Source organism: Sarcophilus harrisii, chromosome 4 (assembly GCF_902635505.1).
Source record: "Sarcophilus harrisii chromosome 4, mSarHar1.11, whole genome shotgun sequence".
NCBI classification, from domain to species: Eukaryota; Metazoa; Chordata; class Mammalia; order Dasyuromorphia; family Dasyuridae; genus Sarcophilus; species Sarcophilus harrisii.
In genome coordinates, this window is record NC_045429.1 from 233106664 (window position 1) to 233127540 (window position 20877).

Consider the following 20877-nt stretch of genomic DNA (forward strand, 5'->3'; position numbering starts at 1 on the left):
CCCTTACTGACCTGAGAAAAAACAAAAGCATTGACATTGAATGTTTCTTGGGAGGAAAAGTGGCAAAAAACTTTCAAATAAGAGTGCTAAACTTTTTTTTTCCAGATTGAAAGTAAAGATTGAAATACATGGGCAACCAACCATCGTAATCAACATTATCAGATTATCTCCTATTTAACATGATATTCCAGTGCAACCACATTTCTCTACTCTTCCTTATTCACATAGGCTAAGGAAAAAAGGAGTTATTTTATAATTTTTTCTTGCAAATTAATTTAGGAGAAAGATTAATAGAAGAACAATTTATGCTGATTCACACAAAAAGATTATTTCATTGAAAATTTCAAAAAACACATGTATGTATGTGTATATTCCGTTTTTGTACAAACTTACCACAAGAAGTATTGATTGTATCACGGAGTTCTGCATATTTCCATTTACTAAGATCATATTTCTTTGATCCAGCAGCTGCTTTAGTAGCTTGGACTGCAGGACCTCTGGAATCATATTTTTATATGTTAGAAAAAGAAATTTTGTCTATACCAGCAAAAAAGCGAGTATTAATTAATGCCTTTCATATAGTAGGTGATACATAAATGTTAGTTGTATTATTGTTGTTATTATAATAATCACTATTATTAGAAAAATAAAACTTATCATAATATGTAATCACTTCTGTTTCTCAAAAAGATTAGATTCAGGAATTATTGACCATTGTTAATAGACATAAGTTAAATTCTTTCAAATACATCATTATATTGTTTCAGCAAATCTTAGTGAATAAAAATTAAAATGCCTTTTTGGAAGTAAATCTATAAGTCTGGCAAGAGGCATGGACTGGAAATTTAAAAATTTGGGTTCAAAATTTTGAACCTAGTTATAAGCTGTGTACTCATGATGAAGTAATAACCTCTTTCAGTCTTAGACAATAATATTCATAAATCATTGGGTTGCTCTGGAGATATGGTCTGTAAACTATGAACTATTATGTTAACTGTGAATTTAATATTATAATGTTAAGTTTTCACAGGGAACATGTTTTATGAAATCATTATAAAAGAATAGATTTTATTTACAAACCATCACATATCTAACACTGGGTAAAGCAACCACTGGAAAATGAAAATTATTGAGCTTTCATTCAAAGTACAATTTATAGATGATTTAAATTTGATAAATGAAATGATGTAAATGTCACAGTAAGTTAATTATGAGATTGACTTTTGATAGAAATTATGCTAATTAACTAAGTTGATCTTTGCAATTATATACATATATATTTCATTGCATAAATTTTAAATTGACAATTAAAATGCTATTAGCTTGTATTTAGATAAATATGATGGGCCAGATTCTGCCACGTAAGAAAGCTACTTCCTTTGGTTGGGAAATTAGATTCAAGGGATGGAGCAATAAGTATTTTAAAGCAATTGGCATTTTAAAAAATTCCTAAGGTATTGAAGTAAATAAGTTGACCATTTCTCAGGGTGCCCAATTTAAAATCATGGAAGAGATTAGTCACGTGACAAGCTCTGGCCTCATAAATCAAAAAAATAAAATTTGATAAGTTGATTTCATTGAGCTAATCATTATTTGAGGAGTTTTACTACACCAACCTAGCCAAAAGTTCTGACATTTCTTTGGCCATTTGTTCTCTAGAAAAAAATCATTAACATAAAATTACAACAATAACAAAATAACAAAACAATATATTTAAATATACAATACAATATATTTTAAATACTTTTTAATTCCAAAAGTACCATGCTATGTGCTACTTTAATTTTAACACTTTAAACAAATTTACCAATTTCACTTTTTCATGAAATCAAATATCAATTTTCACTCTTTCTAGAAGTATACAAGTTCTTAAATATTGCTGCCATATGACTCAATAACACATAGCAAAAGTTCTATTCAAAATTCTTTAAAGTTAGTACAGCACTTCTTATAACTATTATAAAATATAACCATATACATTTTTCTATAAATATCTTTTAGATGAAATTCTATCTCTGCTTCTGAATATAAGATTACACAGTTTGTACAGATCTTTCTTCAAAATGGAAGCTCTAACAGACTCAAGGTTATCAACATCTATGTGGATTATATACTTTGCCTACTGAACTTTAAATGCTTAATATTAAATAGCCAGAACATAAATAACGTATATTGACGAATATTACAATACAGAGATTCAAATAAAAGTCAGCTTTTGATTAAAATACTGTATTTTTAAATAAAGCTCACTAAAGAGAATCTAAGTACTATCGATAAAGTAATGTATGATTCCGACCTTGCAAGAATATTTAAAAGACTAAGGATTAAAAACATTCTTCTAAATGTATTCTTTGGATGATTAATAACTTGTACTGATAAGATCACAGATCCATAGAAGTATTAAAGTAAACTGCATCTTTACTACAGAGATTAATTTCTTCCCAATTTTTGGTATACTATTCAACATTTCTTTGTGTTACTAATATGTGTTACTAACATAACCATAACCTCAGATGTGACACACACATTAACCTCAGATGTAAATAATTTTATTTACTAAGGAAACAGTTTGCAAGTTAAACAATGTTAATTCTAGCTTTTGGTTTTTAAAACTAATGTCAGCATTCAAAATTAATCATTTCTTCAAAATTTAGCTTAAGAAATCTAAAAATCATTTCTTTTTAATAACTAATTTTTTGGGGGGAGGCAAGTACAGTTTGTTAGATAACTATTATAAGTTAATTGATTCAACCTCTATACTGTAACTCAAAAAAGCAGAATGTCTCTTTTGTTCCACTCCTCCTGTAATATATAAAGCTACCCTGGGGTGATTGTAAAAGCCCATCTAAACAGTTTAAAAGAAATTATAAATTTTAAAGCAAGAACATTTTTATAAAAGCGAATTCCAGTAACTTAGATAAATAAAATAAGAATTAAACAAAACCACAAAAAGCAAAAAGAAATATCTAAATAAACAATGCCTCATCTAAGAAAATTTTCTGTGCCTTTTCTAATTCCCAAATCTTATATAAGGTTTTGTTAATTTTTTTTCTTTTTAGAATATATTGCGCTTCTCACTTTGTATCTTATAGTCCACAACAGATTTTTTTCTAAACTTCTATTTTCCTTAATCTGATTAAATTTACTAAATTTCAACTTCTTTTATTATTTATCTACCTTATAGATGGAAATATTCGGACGACAATTAGCAGATGCCCATCTGAATAGTAATTTAGTATATGCAGTGAGAAAACTTATCCATGATATTGACCTCTCTAATCTTACTCCTACTCCTCCAATCTTGGTTTGAGATAGTGTTCAAATATTTCATCATGAGGATCAGACCTAAACTTTTTATCCATCCTCCATAAAAACTATTCACTGATTTATTCTATTAATAAAGCTGATCATTGAAAACTCAGTAACATTAAAATCCACATATACCAATTAGTAGATGGTTTATAAAGGAAACATTTTAAGTGAATAAGGCTAGTTCTACTTTTTGGTCTTGAAATAACTGATGTCAATATTTAGAATGAAAGTGAATATTTTGTTATTTTAGAATTTGGAGAAAATATGCTCAACCTTTTAAAATAATTTGTTTAATATTTAAATAACCATCATTGAACAGAATTTAATTTCCACATGGTAGGAAAGTATATCCAACAAACTGAAGAATCATGCTTGCTGGTAACAGATGTTCTTTCCTTCTCTTAGATATATTCTCTTCATACACATAATCAGAATTTTTCACTTAGATTTTAGACATAAAAATTAATTCACACTCAAATGGAAACAGTGGAATTCATAGTTTGGGATATTTTCATGACTGAAAATGTGTTTATGTATGTATGGGCATATGTGCATATTTTGAAATGACTATTGAAATATGATATGATTATAATAACCTGACTTTGATCCTTTTGCCAATGGGAGGATTTCCATAAGAAAATATATATTCATTAACATAGTAAAATCAGCTTCAAAGATTTAGCTTCAGACTGCCATTAGCATATACCATATATAGTCTGAGTTCTCATTTATTAAAAAACTGACCTTTAATAATCTAAAATTGATGTTTTTTAATTAAATTAGTTTGAAAATCCATTTCAACTTAAGAGGAAAGTTGTTATTGCTTCTATGAAAATAATTAAAGCCTTACAAAGCCAAACTTTAGAAATTAACATTAAAAAAGACTATCCTTTAAGAAGAGCAAGAAGATCTAAGCTATATTAATTAAGCAGCACATTTTTTAGCAATATGGCAAAGAAAAGAAAGATAGAAGAATGAAAAATTTTTATTTCAAAGTAAAATTATGTTTTTGCTTCAATTATGCACCTAGTCCTTCTAGTGTCAAAAGTGAAAATAATATGGTCATTTACTTTAATTCATAAGCTATCAAAATGTTTTTATTTTTGTAAATTTAAAATTTTTAATTCAAACTATTAAAATTAGTACATGTTATCTCCTATTTTATTCCATTATCTTCATTTCAGATAAAGACTAATGTAAATTTCTCTGTATTTATTCATTCATTCATTTCAAATCTTCAAAAAGCTAACATAATCAGAAAAAAATAAATTAAGAAAACTTTTTTCAATGGAATGAAAGATAAAAAACTCCATCTATACTGATAAATTTATATTTTGCTACAAAATGGCATTCTGTTCTATAACAATATAGTTTAATAATTTTAAGCAATTTGATTTTTATTCTTCAGAAACATAAATTCAACTAATTTAATTCTACACTTTAAAGATATCAGAATGTGGATAAAAAATAGCAGTTAATGAATAGGAACCCAATCTATAAAAATGATATTTTTCTTTCAGAGATATACAAATACATTTAACAATGTATTCTTCAAAAGGTATAGTATATCACATATTATGCATTATATTGTACTGATTTATTCAATAGCTCTTAAGGGTTATTTTAGCTATTCCATAACCATTCAAAATTATGGCAAGCATTCGGTCAAGGACATGACTAAATCAAAATAGTGTATAATTAGGCATTAAATTGTGCAGTACTGAACATAATTGCTATAGGGTTCCACTAGGACTAAAGTAGTTAAAGAAGACCATGGGAAAGAATGGACAAGAGCACCAGTAAAATTTACACAGAAGAATAAAGGAAAGCAATCCAGAAAAAAGAAAAAAAGAACCAAGATCACAATTATTATTTCTGATCTAAGTTAAGGCAAAACAAACTTCCTTTTCCAAAGGTAACAAATTCTGCTTCCTTTCAAAGGTACCAAAGCCTGAATCTGAATTTCCTCCTAACTCAGGTTACAGCTTTTTTGAGTATCTCAAATCAAAAAATAATTATGCATTTTTAGTATACCAAACGTCTAAAAAAAAACTTCATTTGACTTTGAATGTACCTAAATAACTTTCTACACTTAGAAGATAATTTAAAAAGTATATTTTTCCCACAAAGAAATCTAAACTCATAAAAAGGTTTTAGTGCAATGACTTGTCCTTCACACTCAGATAGAATGGAATACAATCTCATGTCTCTTAATCTGAACAGGTAAGAATTGGCCATATTTGTTATAAATATACAATAATATATCTCTTAATCAAACTTTACCCTAGTTGCTCAGATGTTCAACCTTTTCAAAAAGCTGACTCAAAATTTCTCATGTCTAGCCCAAGGACTGATATGGTAAGAGTGCTTTGCGGTGGGACTAATGCCAGCAGGTGAATCTACTCACCAAATTTTTAAATTTTTATTTTATTTCAAAATTCTGATTACAATTATAATAACTAGGAAATTTGTAATCCCCAGCTATTAAAAGAGCTTGAACTTCTTGAATCTAATTCAAATCAGGAATTAAATCAAAGGTTTTCTTTGCTTTCTTTCATCATTTTAAACTGAGGAGAAAAATCTGGCTGTTACTCTAAGAAGGTAGAACTAGGAGAATGCCTTATTTTGAATACAAAATTTAAAAGTTAAGTAACTTAAGACATAAGAAAGGAAATGATGCCATCTTGTGGTTCTATTTTGAAAATTTTAGTTAAAAATTAAAACATTAAAAGATTTATGAAATGCTGAGAAGCAGTGTTATATGATATGTATAACAGCTATGCCTAATGTATATCACAAATATACATTATTATATTTGTGTTTATACATATTGAAGACAATGAGGGTCTTTCATATGCCTATGAAATGAATCAGTTTGTATCTTTAACTACTGCCCCTATAAAATTCCAATTTCTGGGTCTCTAAAACAAAACAAAACAAAAATTTTTAAAAAGAAAAAAAATTCCTAAAACTCTTATATTAAGAATGACTATATTAATATCTTTCTCCTCTCCCCTCTCATCAAAGTAAACATCTTCAGAAAAGAAGGTTAAATGTTTCAATGCAATAAAATACTTCCTCTTAGAGAAGGTTGAGACTTATTTACACTATAAATGTGGGAAATAGCTTCCTTCTTATTTATGAACACCCTACACTGGAGAAAATTCAAATTCCAGCATCAAAATTGTTAAAATACATAATTGCTTATAATGTTTGATTTCTATACCAGGATTCAATGCAATATAGTCAGGAATAATACTTTTATATAAGCTAGATTTCCATAAACTATATCATACATTCTAGAAAAAATTTACTAATAAAAATATATGATATGTTCACTGCAAAAAAATGACATATTAACTCAAACAATTCTGAAATAACATTTCTCCACAATTAAGTAACTTGCTAGGAAAAAACAGGAATCAAATGTTTTATTCTAAATATAAGATTTGATATTTACAGTTAAATGTACAAGTTCATTTTTAAACTAGCCAAAGAGGAGAAACAAGTGAGAGTTTGATCGTTTTTTATTTTTCACAAGAAAGAAAAGAGAAAATGAGAAGGAATATTTATTTACATTAAAAAAAAAAAAAAAAAAAAAAAAAGAGTACCTGCGTAATCCTAAATCAAGTTGTGCTTCTTCACTGATGAGCTCTGCTTCATTCTGAACAATCCTCATAGCAAGCTCACGGTCACGACGTTCTTGTTCAAGCACTGCCTGTTGTTGGGTTTCTTCTTCACGCTGTCTGGCTAATTGTGCCTCCACTTCAGCCTGTAATGTAGAAAAAAATTTCCAGTTCTTTCACTTATTTATTTACCCACTAAACAAGTTTATCCTAGATCACATGTTGTTAATAGATAGCTAAAATATATGAAACAAAATTTGATTGCTTTTTCAATAGGTTAGAAAAGCAAATATCACTGAGACTTCAGCTGTCATAAAATATTAAGGAATAAAATTTTTACAGTATTGTTTTCAAAAGTCAAAGACTTAACCAGTTTTTAGCAATAAAAGATTTAAGTCCAAAGAAGAACTGTGAATTGTGAACTATCATTCTTGTTATTTTAACAGAAAAAAAAAATCAATAATTTTACTGAAACCAATTTTTTGTTTTCTAACGAAAGAAGAGATATGTCCAGACAATTAGATAGCAATATATACAAAACATTTCCTGATAGAAAATATAAAAAAATTGTAAAAATCATAAAAGATATGATGAAGTTAAGGAATGCTTTGAAGAAAGATAAGGATTAAAAGAAGCAGACATAAGGAATGGATCCTGTATGAAGGCAGAGAGATGGATGAAATAATGCCATGTGTAGCAGAGGGATCAAACTCATGCAGACATAATCAGATTAAAATATACTTGGGAAATGTTTTTTAAAATAAATAAAAACATGATACACTAGATAGTATTCATTTTCGGCTTTCTGAATCAACATGCAGCCCACAGGGATCCGTTTCTATTTGTCTTAGACACAACTAAAGTACAGGTAAGAACTAGGAGGCCCCTTCTCCCTAAAATGGAGAAATCATCAAGAAAAGTATTATGAAATATGGCCAGAAAACTAAGCAAAAGCCAGAATGTGAAGGGTTCAAATTCCAGTACTATATTTTTTCCTTTGGGCAAAAGGAAGCCATTGAATATTTCTTAATAATAAATGACACATTTTGATCTGTATGTTAGGAATATCAATTTGGAGTTTGTGCTGATGGTACATGGGAGAAGGGAGACACTAGAAAAAGACAATCAACCAGAAGCTATTGCAATAGATTAGAAAAATCAGAAAATTCCAATTGCTAAGATTCTTATCTATTCTATGAAACTACTGCTAGTAATTACTGTTATGAGATTTATAACCAACATATATGTTAAGATAAAAAGAGCTGAAGTTGCCTGTTCTGAATTTGAACAAAGTACTATAAGCTCTGAAAGGCACATATTATAAACAAATCATAATATACTCATTTACTTTTGGATTAATTTTTTTTAATGTAGTGTAAAATATTTATGTTATGACCTCTATATTGAAATCTGCCCATTTGTACATAAGCACAGAGCACCACACATTTAAAAAGTAAAGTTCACGTTTGACTTAGGCCTCTGACCAAGTGCAAACTACTCGTGCAGTCCTACTACTGTGGCTTACTCATGACATTAGGAAAAGAAAAATAACTGGAAGAGCAGTAATATGTGCCAGAAAAAATTGACAGGAGGAGTTGAAAAGTGGACAAAGATGTAAAGTGCTCTTATTTCTATAATATTTTCATATATGGGGCAAGCGTAATTTAGTAAAGAGGCAAATGGTAATAAGAAATCAGCTGCAATCAGGGAAACATAAGAACAAATTGGTGAAATGTCAGGGGGAAATTGGCAGAAGAAAACATAGGTTAGATGTTGGGAACAATGCTAGGGTGTTTTGGATAAGGGTGATATGAATGTATTTAATTTGACTACCGATTATTGTAGCAGAGGCAAATTGCTGGTATATATCTCATCCTCCTCACCAGAGGGAAAATAGCTGAATCCTTCTCAAAACTGAGAAATAGGTAAAAGCTTTTTTCTGTCATACTCCAACCTTCCTTTCCAGTGCCTTCCTACAATATTCACAGTTTTAAAAAATTTCACAGTTCTACCGGAACTGCTCATCTCTGGAAAAAAAACTATCCTACAAAAGTAGTTCTGAAAACTATTAGAAAGGTAAGGGGCTTTGAAACCATGTGACAAGCAGTTTGATTGAAGGAACTCTATATTGAAAGGATGTTTATCCTAAGGTAAAGAAGATTTGAGTAAACATGATTTATGTTTTCAAAAAATGCTGTTATATTGAGAGAATATATTCTGCTTAGCCACAGAAGCCAATGGATAGAAGCAAAAAACTAATAACAATAATAATATTTCAACTTGATTTAATAAAGAACTTCTTAAAATTAAAGTGTCTAAAAATGGAATTAGTACCAACTGTCGTGAGTTCCCTAATATTCAAAGTATGCAAGTAGATCCTGGATGAACATATGTGAGATAAATGATAAGGGATGTGGTTAAAATCAATGGCTTCCAAAATCCCCTCCAAAATATGAGAACTCTGCTTCTATGGACTACAGCTAGAAAGATAGTGAAAAACAAATGGGAGACATTTTTGCAGGGAATTTCTTGGTTTTTGTCTACTTCATTAAACTGAATTCTCTCAACTAGCTAGCACAAGGACTAGGACAGCCCTTCTTTAAGCAGTTCTATCTGGAAGCACAATGGGACTTAGAATTGTGAATTCTAAAAATCATGATTGATAAATCCTAGAATGTAAACACATCCATGTATGTGCCATTTCAAGGAAACGTAATCCATTTTTCTCATACCTGTATACGTTTTTCATCATCTTCTCTTTTCTTTCTTTCCTCTTCTTCTTGTTTTCTCTTTGCTTCCATTTCTAATTTCCTAGAAAAGAGAAGGGGAAAGTTTAAATATACAATGGAAAAAAATGTACAGTTAAAGTACTGAAGAACAAAAGTTATGGAGAATTGAATCATTCTTAATTATCATAATTTAAATGCAATTTCTAAAAATTAAAACTGATTTTGGACAGATACATACTAGAAGCACTTTGATAAAAATAAAAATAGAAAAATAATTACCATGTAAAACTTTTAACAGGTTGTCTTTCAATTATTTTAAAGGATTTAAATTAAATTGACTAAATTTAGCTAAAGATCTTCTTTTCTTCTGTTATAAAGCTTATTCTAAAGATATCACTTATGAGAGTATGGGAAAGAAAATGATATGGTGGGAGGGGCTTGGATTATGACATAAGAGCAATATCTTTAGTAATACATTGGAGAAAATTCATAGAAATAAATTTATTAACAAAAGTTTTGGTTATAATTCCAAAATGTACTCTCTAAGTCTAAAAATTGTTAAAACAATTTTAGCTTTTAAAAAGAATATTAATGAAGATTTATCAATACCAACTATTCATTTACTCTGCTAATCTCTAAATAAAGAAATAATGGTTAAAGTTACTCACATCCGTCTTTCTTCTTCATCCTTTTTTCGGCGTTTCTCATCTTCTTCAAGTCGTCTTCTTTCTTTTTCCATTTCTTCCTGAATTTTCTTCAGTCTTTCTGCTTCTTCTTGTTGTTGCTTCTTTTTCTGTAATGCACTAAGGAGTTGTTCTGAGCTTTTAACTAGTGCATCATATTCTTTCTGGATCTGTTCCCTTGTCATCAGGGTGGACTAGAAAAAGAAACAATTTAAAAAAAACATTAAAATATTTCTTTTCCATTATTTGGCTTTTTTCTATTATTCGAGAAATCAGTTTTCCACAAATATTTAAAAAGTGCCTTTACATTAACTAATTTTTAAAACTCTGAATTTTAGAAACTTTAAAATATAGTCATTAATAAAAAAAATCTGAATATCAAGATTTAATAATTAATTAAGATTTAATATTTAAATATCAATATTTAACATTCATTAAATGACTAACAAACTTCTAAAATCAGCACTTCTTTGGAATTTCATAGCATTAAACTTAGTCACTATATAAGGCAGCTAATTTTAAGCATTTACAATGCCCTTGACAAAATTATAGTCAGCAGAGTTTTGATGCAACATCTTCATTCTCTTTCTAGGGCTTTACTACACATTTTTTAAGTGTTTTCACATGGCTTCACCGCAAACCCTTACCTGCCCACTTCCCTTCAACCTCACCCCAATCCTAAATAAACATCTAAGCTTTCCACAACCTAAAGTGGCAAAAATAAGTTATGAATGCTAAAAAGCAAAAAGAATACAGCCTTTATCTACTCTCTCTTCATATATAACATGAATGCATTTTGACAGTAGCAATGTAGAAATAATACTTTTTTTTAAATAAAGAAGTGATCCTAATGGTAAGAATTTTATGTGCTAAAAGGGGGGCAACTTTCTGATGCTGTTCAATTTATCAATTAAGTCAATCTATCAATCAACAAAAATTTATTTCTTCCTATGTGTTAGGAAATTTGATAGGTGGTAGGGATCAAAATACAAAGAATGAAAAAAACAGCTACTCATGAGGAACCTATATTCTAATGGCAGAGACAAAATGTACATATAAAATATAAACAGCATAAACAAAAGTTGAATCAATACAAATATATATCATGTAATTAAATAAAAGGTATTTTGGAAGGGAGGCTACTAATAGTTGAAGGCATTATTAGGAAACACTTCATATAAAGGATTGTGCTTTAGCCGTGTCTTCAAGAAAAAGAGGAATTTGATAAAGCAGAGGTCAGGATCAAGTGTGTTCTGTCATGTAAAACTACCAGTGGAAAGACAAAGAGATGGGAGATGAAGAATCACATGTGAGAGGAGTTAGCCATGGCAAGAAGAAGGGCCACTTCTTTATCAGAAATCTCCGGAAAGAAAAAGATAGGATGACAGAGTTGCAATATGAGAAGAATGGGACAAGAAGGAGCCCATATTAAATAGCCTCAATGTTCTCAATAAAGTAAGGAGTTTCTCAATTAAACATAGGAAAAGAAATGTAGGTATGGGAAACTTAAGGAGGGAAGAAAAGATTTAGAATAGCTACTATGGGGAATGAAACAGCAAATCAAATAGAGAAGAATGCCTTGCTGCAGTGAAATTAGAAAACTTCAATCTCTAAGATACTCAATCAGTATAATTTTGAGATTTTCTCCAGTTGCATTTAGAAGCTGGTAAGAAGGAGTGAAGAAGGTAGATGATGAAAGCAATCTAGGGATGAAAGTTGGCATTTGAATAGTGGCATTATGTGGAAAATGTGAGAAGAGAATGGGAGAGCAGGTAAACTGGAAAAGAATTAGTCAACAAAGTCAGCACTAACAACAAAATCCAGCCAACCAATACAACCAATGATGAACTAGAGAAATTTGAAGCTTGAAAAATCTCTCTAGAATCAGGAAGAAGAGAGGATCTTCCAAGAAAGAGTCAGGAAAATTAGAAAGCCCCTTGAGGAAAACATGGGGAGAAGTTGTGACCAGTATATAGCCACAGTTCCTACAACAGCACTGTTCATGTCCAAGGTCTTTAAGGTCTAAGGACACTCAATCCTGAGATGCAAGTGAAGACTCGAAAAGCTCCAATGTGTATGACCCTAGGAAGTATAGGTCATTGCAGAAAACTAAGAGACCCAAGCTATGACCAATTAGGCCTACCACCCTAACTAAAATCACAACAGGGAACAAACCTGATCCAGATTCAAAGCCGCAAATCTAAAATTACAGCTTGAGGGACAAGTAAATATTCAATGACTTAAAAAAAAAAAAAGCCATTACAAGAAATTATAAAAGAGATTATTTCAAAGAATTCTGGGTACTATGAATTGATAATGTAAAGTAAACTGTTCCAGGAGAACAACTTCTTTAACAAAATAGCATTGTAAAGAACTTAATCTTGAAAAACTCTAGAACTCTATTCACTGAAATGACCATATACATCTATAAAGGACTTATAACTCTTTTTGTTGAACATGCTTATTTGTTACAAGGGTGTTTTACCTCCTTCACTTTCAATTAAAAACAGATTAGGAAAAGATATTATCAATAATTATGGAAAGAGAGAACCATTTAAATACTTTTCTTAATGCACAAAAGAGAACAGAAGGGAATTCAAAGGTAGCATAAGCAAATAGGACAGTTCTGGCAGCACTGTATGAAATGAAGATTCATTGTTTCACATAAAATACATTTACTTCATATTGTTATGCAGATGGAAATGTTTTCTTGGGGAAAAGGGATTTGGATCAGAGTTTTTTAAAAAGAGGGCAATCTAGGCTTGACATGAGAAAAAATTTTTTCAAACACTTAAAACTATCCAAAAACAGAATTAGGCTGCCACTGGGGGGGGGGGGGGGGAAACAGAGGTTTTTAGATTGTTTGTTGAGTAAATTATAAAGATTCTTATGAGAATAGATGACCTCTCTAAGATATTCCAATTTTTTTGAGTTTTCAAATGTCATAGACCACTTCTGTCCTACCTCCTCATCTCAAGCTCAGGGAAAAAAATGCAAAAAAGGTAGAGCATAAGCTCTACCTTTAAACTATTATGTTTAATTTTCTGTGTGTTTTATCTATTTATTGTAGAAATACTTTGCCTTCTCAACCACAATAATGGAAGGGAGAAAGAGAAAGAAAAATACAGATTACACCAATATTATATTAACACAGCACTATCTTTTTAAGGGCAAGTTCTGGCGGGGGAAGTGAGGCAGTTCTCCCTCCCTTTAATCCAATTCCCTTGCATGTCATGGCATCCCTTCCTTGATATCATAGTCCTCTTCGAGAATGAAGGACAAACAACAAACTCTGTGAATAAAGACAGACTTCTTTCCTTCCTTTCTTCCCTCCCTCTCTCTGTTCACATAGGGCATCATATTCTTTCCTACAGATGCTCTAAAAAGCATTTTTATCTTATTTGCACCTCTGAACCCTCTCAAGATATCTTAGAATTTATTGGTCAGATTTCTTTTTTAAGGACCAGGCCTTAGACCAAAGCCAAACTAATTCTAATTGGCCAACAATAGGTCCCAGACCAAGTCCCATGTGGTCATTGTTTGGATCCTATTTGACTCATATCGTATGTAAATAGTGATCAATTAATTCTGCTTTGGTTGGCCAGAAACACTAACAGTCTTCCCCTTCCACGTTTGTTTATTTGTTTGTTTGTTTGTTTGTTTATTTATTTATTTTTTAAGACTGCATGAAAGAGGAGATTCTTGGCCTCATTTGCTACCTAGTTTTAATCACTGAATAGGTACAGCCTCAATCAAACTGAGACCGGTTGAAGACCTTAGCTATCCCATTTCATCCAGGGCCCTCTCCAGTCATCTTGTCCCTGGATCCAGACAGTTCTGGAGGAGAAAATGAGGCAGGTGATCTTGAACAGCCCTCCCTCAGTTAAATCCAATTCATTTGCAAATCATGACACCACCTCTCTGATGTCATGATTCTTTTCAAGAATGAAGGACAAAACAGGTAAACTTTTTTAGTTAAAACTGGAGAATAAAGTCAGTTTGTATTTATCTTATTATGCAGAAAATTAAGTACTATGCATTATCTTAGTAACTACTTTAACAGCCAAAATTTTATCAACAAATATCACCAATTATTTGGAAAAATATCAAAGCATAATCTTAAAATAAGGAAGTTATGTGAACTGAAATGACATACCTTAATTTTAGCTATCAAAGTATCAATAGAAACATCAAGATTCTTGATTTGCTTGATCATCTCTGGTTTTCCATCTTTCAAAGCATTCACTACTTCATTAAATTTGTCAAGTCTTTTTTTCAGCGTGCGCACTTTGATAAGACCATCAATGCTGGGAAAGCAAAGCTTAGAGTTTAATGTCAGAATTAGAATTTAATGTCATTATTATTCTGTAAGAAATGACCAACAGGATGATTTCAGAAAGGCCTGAAGAGACTTATATAAACTGATGCTGAGTGAAATGAGCAGGACCAGGAGATCATTATATACATCAACAACAATACTATATGATGATCAACTCTGAAGGACGTGGCTCTCTTCAACAATGACATGAACCAAATCAGTTCCATTTGTTCAATAGTGAATAGAACCAGCTACACCCAGTGAAAGAACTCTGGGAAATGAATGTGAACCACTACATAGCATTTCCAATTCCTCTATTTTTGTCCACCTGCATTTTTGATTTCCTTCACAGGTTAATTGTACATTATTTCAAAGTCCGATTCTTCTTGTGCAGCAAAATAACTGTATGGATATGTATACATATATTGTATTTAACATATACTTTTAACATCTTTAACATATATTGGTCTACCTGCCATGTGGGGGAGGGAGTGAGGGGAAGGAGGGGAAAAATTGGAACAAAAGGTTTTGCAGTTGTCAATGCCAAAAATTTATCCATGCATATATCTTGTAAATAAAAAGCTATAATTAAAAAAAAAAAAGAATTTAATGTCATTACCTAACAATTAAGTAACAGACTTTCCATTAATAATAAAAGTTATTCTTTTGGGGGAGGGAGAAGGGGACGCTGAGGCAATTGGGGTTAAGTGGCTTGCCCAGGGTCACACAACCAGGAAGTATTAAGTGTCTGAGATCAAATTTGAACTCAAGTCCTCCTGACTTCAGGACTGAAGCTCTATCCACTGCGCCACCTCGCTGCCCTTTTAGTAAAAAGGTATTCTTAAAAGATTTCCTTTATTTTTTTTAATTTCCCTTTATAAATATGAGTTAAATAAAAGCAACTATATAAGGGACTATATGACCCAAATAGGCAGCAATACAAAGGTAAGACTCACTCGTGAGATGACAATTCTGAATTCTGACCATTTTTCAAATAGATTAAAACTTTTGAAAGAACTTAGACAATAAAGAGTATTTGTAAAAGTCAAATTTAATACAGTGGGTTAAAATAAAAAAAAGCACTAAATCTATAAGCAAAACTTAAATATTATTATTGTTGTTTCTATAGAAAATTTTGTGGCAATGTTAAACCACTAATAATTAAACAATAATAATGAGTTCAATTATCTTGAAAGTTTTGTTTTTAACACTGAAACAAAGAATATAAGCTACCAAAAGAATCTTAGTAAAATAATATATAAATAAATATTAAAAGACTGTTTCCTAAAAAATAAAGTGGTACCACAGGATTCAGTTTCTAGATTATTTTTTCATGAAGAATTTATTACTATTTAGTTATCAGTTTGTTATTGAACTGAACCAAAAATTCAACTTACCGAGGTTTGTGTCTTCTTTTGCACAGCCACATTCGAATAGTCTTCTGTATTTTAATACATGCATTTGCACGATATTTTATTTTGTTTTTCACTATGAGAGTAAAATAAAATGGCATAAAATTAATTCATTCTAATTATACAAATGATGCTATTATAATATACTCTTTCCTTTCAAAGTATAAGCTCGAGAAAAAGGCAATTTTTAATCCAACTACAAAATCACAATGCACAGTATTATTTTAATTCTTTACTTAAAACCAAAAAGCAACAAAACTTGGGTGAGAGTCTTACTTTAAATAAAACATTATCATGTTGTTCTACAAAAAACCTCAAATTATTTGCTATTGTCAACTTTAAAAAGTCTAAAAAATATAAAAATTTCTTGTTTCAGGACAAAATAGTTTCTAACAGGAAGGAATCCATATTGGCAAACCTTACCAAAGAAACAAAAGAGAAAACAACTTATTGGAAATGAACATTTTACACAGAAATGAAAGACAATCTAGAAGAAACAAGTGAAAAAGAATGTTTTTAAAACATCACCTCTATATAAACAAAACACAGATCTTAAAGACAGGATTATAGCAACTGCTCAAGGATTATGTCTTCCAGAAGTACACAACAAATCAAAAACTTAAACCTTTAATGCAAGAAAAAAAAATGAACACAATTTCTGAAAACAATTAAAAGTATCTACAGATTGCCTCCAGAAAAAAAAAATTCCTATGCTGCAAACTCCAGAACACAATAATAAATTTAAGAATTCTAATGACAAATAGAAAATTTTGCAAAGAACTAGGAGAAAAACCTTTAAATATAAAGGAAATTAAATTCAAATAACACAATAATAGCCTACACCCACCAGAAACTGTCAAAGAAAATGTGGTAGGTTCTGAACAGTAAAGGAACTCAAGATATTATCCAAAGTGACATAACCTGCAAACTTAAACCTGTTGAATCAATGAAAAAAGATGAATATTCAACAAGAAAGGTATGTGAAAGCATGCCTATAAGAAAAAATGGAGGGAGTCCTGCCTTCTTCATGGTTTTCTGTACCTGATTTTCAGCTAAGTTATTGTCGCAGAATAGAAAAAGAAATAAAGAAATGAGAATAAAAGAGGTGATCTTTACTATGCATAGATCAATTAAACGAGGGCTTCTTAAACTTTTTCTACTCATAACCTCTTATTGCCTGAGAATTTTTTTATATGACGTCAGTCATATAGATATAAAAAATTGATATATAAATAAAAAATTTACTGATAATAAATCATAATTTCATAACCTCCATATTATGCAATCCCAGATGAAGTTGCAACCCACAATTTAAAAAGCTTTAGATTAAACAACAGAATCTGTAGGCAATTGAGTATGTGGATATTAGGGGAGTTCTAAGGGAAGCCTAAATAAGAAATTTTAGAATTATATGCTATTTGCATGAGAAACCCCCTCACCATTTCTTTTCTCCAACCCTACTCACACTACATATTCAATATGTTGTTCTGTTTTTATAACATCTCTCTTATAGAATCCCTTATCTCCATTCTCACACCATCTGCCTATTTCAAGTTCCTGTCTCCTCTCCCTAAGATTATTGCAATAGCTTTCTATTTAATCTTTCTAACTTCAGTCTTTCTATTCCCAAACATTTTCCACTCAGCTACCAAGGTGAATTTTGTTAAAGCACAATTCTGACCATACCATGTCCCCACTCAATAAACTCCAGTGATTCCTTATCACCCCCAAAATCAAATAGAAAATTCTGTTTGGCATTTAAAGCCCTTCAAAACTTAGTTCTTTACTATTTTTCTAGTCTTCTTATACTTTACTCCTCTCTAGGCATGATTTAACTACATTTGTCTACTTTGCTGTTTGTCATATATAATTCTTCATTTTTCAGCTCCTAGCACAGTTAGCATACAGAGGGTTTAATAAATACTTTATTAATAAATTTATTTATTGTTTTAAGGATTATGAATTGATCTATTTAATTTATCTAAGTCTATTAAAGACATCAGCTATTCACATAAAGTTACAGCTTATTTATAATCTATCCTAAAGCTATTGTATTGGTACATTCAGCAAATTCAAGTGTTAACAGTCATTTCCATTCATAGAAATTTCTTTCAGTTTATGACTATAACAAATACAAATCAGAGATCAGTAAAAAGGTGAAAGATAGGTGTGAGTAGGCTGTAATTTATTTTAATTCAGGTACTATGCCATAGAGTAAGGTAGTATCAAAGAGTGAAACTGGATATATAATGAATGTGAGGTTTTTGATGGATAGACTACTTCAATGGTATCCTCATGGTATGAAACATACTAGATAGAATATCTGTTTTTAATTTGTTGGGCAACATATTTATTTATTTAGATTTTTTTCGGGGGCAGGTAGGGGGGAAGGCAGGTGAACAAGGAGATTCTTTACCTCAATTGCTACCTAGCCTCAATCACTGAATGGGTACAGCCTCAATCAAATGGAGACCTGTTGAAGACCTTAGTTTAAAAAGGCCAAGATCTCTCCTTTCATCCAGGGCCATCTATTGTTGTCTTGATCTACATCTTGCCACTGGACCCAGATGGCTCTGGAGGGGTAAGTGAGGCAGGTGACTCTCATTGAAATCCAATTCACTTGCATGTCATGGCATCACCTCCCTGATATCATGGTCCTCTTTGAGAATAAAGGACAAACAGCAACAACAAACTCAACCAAAAATGACCCAAAAAATTCTCCAAAAATACACATACAAAGGAAGAATCCTGAAGGAAATACCTACATTTGATGACTGAAAGTGAACACCACTGAACTTTTTTCCAGCGACTGCAGACAAGCCAATAATTCACTCTTTTAACAAGTTCAGCCAAATGATCAGGATCTGATTTCATTATCTGATCAAATTCTGCAAACTGAAAAGATAAAAAATAAAGATTCTATTATAACTTCAAATTTTTCCAGTAAGAAAGTATGGAAGAGAGTAAGTTAAGGACTTGACAAACTACAAAATTTTCTAATCATGTATATGTCACTTTCACTCTTTACTGCTCATTTGGTATTCCACCAGGTTACTCAAAGGCTCTGCTTTCTTCTCTTCCCCCAGAAGCTGGTTTGCCTTTTGGCTGATTATTACCAACTGGTTCATTGATCAAAAGAAAAGGAATACAAAAGGAAAATGAGAAACCTGAAATTACACAGTTTTGCTACTTGTTTATAACTCAAAAAAAAAAAGTTAAAAGAAAAGCCTAATGTCTTATTAACTAAATAACAACTCTTCCCTATAAAGAAATCCTACACCTTCTTTCCTCTTATCAATTAAATCCAATTTGGATTTAAAGAACTTTTTTTCAAGTAGAGAAGATATAAAATCTTTTTTATGTCCCAGACTCCTTTGATAGTCTGGTGAAACCTAAAAACTAGTTCTCAGAACAATATTTTTAAATGAACAAAATAAAATATATAGGATCATGAAGGAAATCAGTTATATTGACAGAGAATTATCAAAATGTATTTTAAAGCAAGATCAGAGATCTCAAACTTGTTATGGAAAATAATATTCTACTAGCTAGTTTCAAAACTATCCCCTTCTTTTTTTAATGAGAAATTTTTTAAAATGCTTTCTAACCATCTATTACATTAAAATTAAAGGAGGGGCAGCTAGAGTAGCACAGTGGATAGAGCACCAGTCCTGAAATCAGGAGGACTTGAGTTCAAATCTGGTCTCAGGCATTTAACACATCCTAGTTGTGTGACCCTGGGCAAGTCACTTAACCCCAATTGCCTCAGCAAAAATAAATAAATAAGTAATAATAATAATAATAATAATAATTAAAATTAAAGGAGAAAAAACATTGTAGCATTAAAAAATAAAATAATGAAATCTCTTCTGAAACATCTAAATAGAAAACAATTGGAGTTTTAGAAAACAGTTTTGACACTAGATCAAATAAAAAATAATCTTTTTTATTTCTTTGACAATAACTTTTCAGTGCTTTCTGTAATAGTCATTATAGCAAAAATATTTTTCCTTTATCTGCTAAAATTAAATTAGAGGTAATAATTTTAAGATTAAAGGTCTCTGAAATTTTTATTAGGCTTTCTTCATCTTTACTTTATTTGTCCTCAAGAAAACCCATCAATTGATAAGTACTTAATTGATCAAAGGCAGCCTCCTCTCCTACTGACCAATATTTCTTAATTGCTATTCCTACAGGGAAGGAGGGAATAACTTAAGATAAATATATGTTATCTAAAGACATTTCACAAATTTTCCATATTCTTATTTACTCCTCTTTTTTGGGGGGGAGAGGGGAAATGTAATCTAAGCCTTTCCTAATAACAATATGTAAAAGAGCAACAATAAAGTGCACACATGGTAAATATTTTCTAGACATCTAAATTCAATACAATTTTTATTTGAATTATTTCCTCCACATTAGAGATATTTTTCAGTGCAATTTTTTTGTTTAGTCAAACAAAAATCATTGGTTTTGCTTTAACTTTGTGAATGATGTTTGAAATTTCACTAGAATATGACTGTAGTTAAACAATTTCATGGACATAATTCATGGATTTGGCACTTTTAAATAACATATAACTTAGTTATGGATTTCACAAGTTCTATGTCTTAAGAAAATTATCTTGAGTGACAAGTTAAAAGAAAAATGAACAAAATTTTTAATAAATGAAACCTAATTAGAATATTAAAATACAAAGAAATTTCATCTACACTATGTTTTTAGGAGAAAGAGGCAAATGATGAACAAATAAGGATAGGCCTTAAAGATTGTTTTTAATGTGTCATAATTTCACTA

At 30.5% G+C, this 20877-nt stretch overlaps 1 protein-coding gene across 4 annotated transcripts in view; it reads right to left on the reverse strand.

The window, feature by feature from the left end:
- Nucleotides 1-20877, reverse strand: part of MYO6 (myosin VI) — a 192988-nt gene that overhangs the window by 19603 nt on the left and 152508 nt on the right. For 2 of the 4 annotated variants that reach the window (XM_031964609.1, XM_031964610.1), the window contains exons 24-31: nucleotides 18846-18975; nucleotides 16066-16156; nucleotides 14507-14657; nucleotides 10336-10544; nucleotides 9671-9749; nucleotides 6924-7084; nucleotides 1617-1655; nucleotides 394-497 (exon numbers count right to left, since the gene is read on the reverse strand). In XM_031964609.1, coding sequence (XP_031820469.1) covers nucleotides 394-497; nucleotides 1617-1655; nucleotides 6924-7084; nucleotides 9671-9749; nucleotides 10336-10544; nucleotides 14507-14657; nucleotides 16066-16156; nucleotides 18846-18975 — 964 coding nt within the window. The remainder of the gene's footprint in view (nucleotides 1-393; nucleotides 498-1616; nucleotides 1656-6923; nucleotides 7085-9670; nucleotides 9750-10335; nucleotides 10545-14506; nucleotides 14658-16065; nucleotides 16157-18845; nucleotides 18976-20877) is intronic. The other 2 variants (XM_031964611.1, XM_031964612.1) reach the window with 1 other exon arrangement.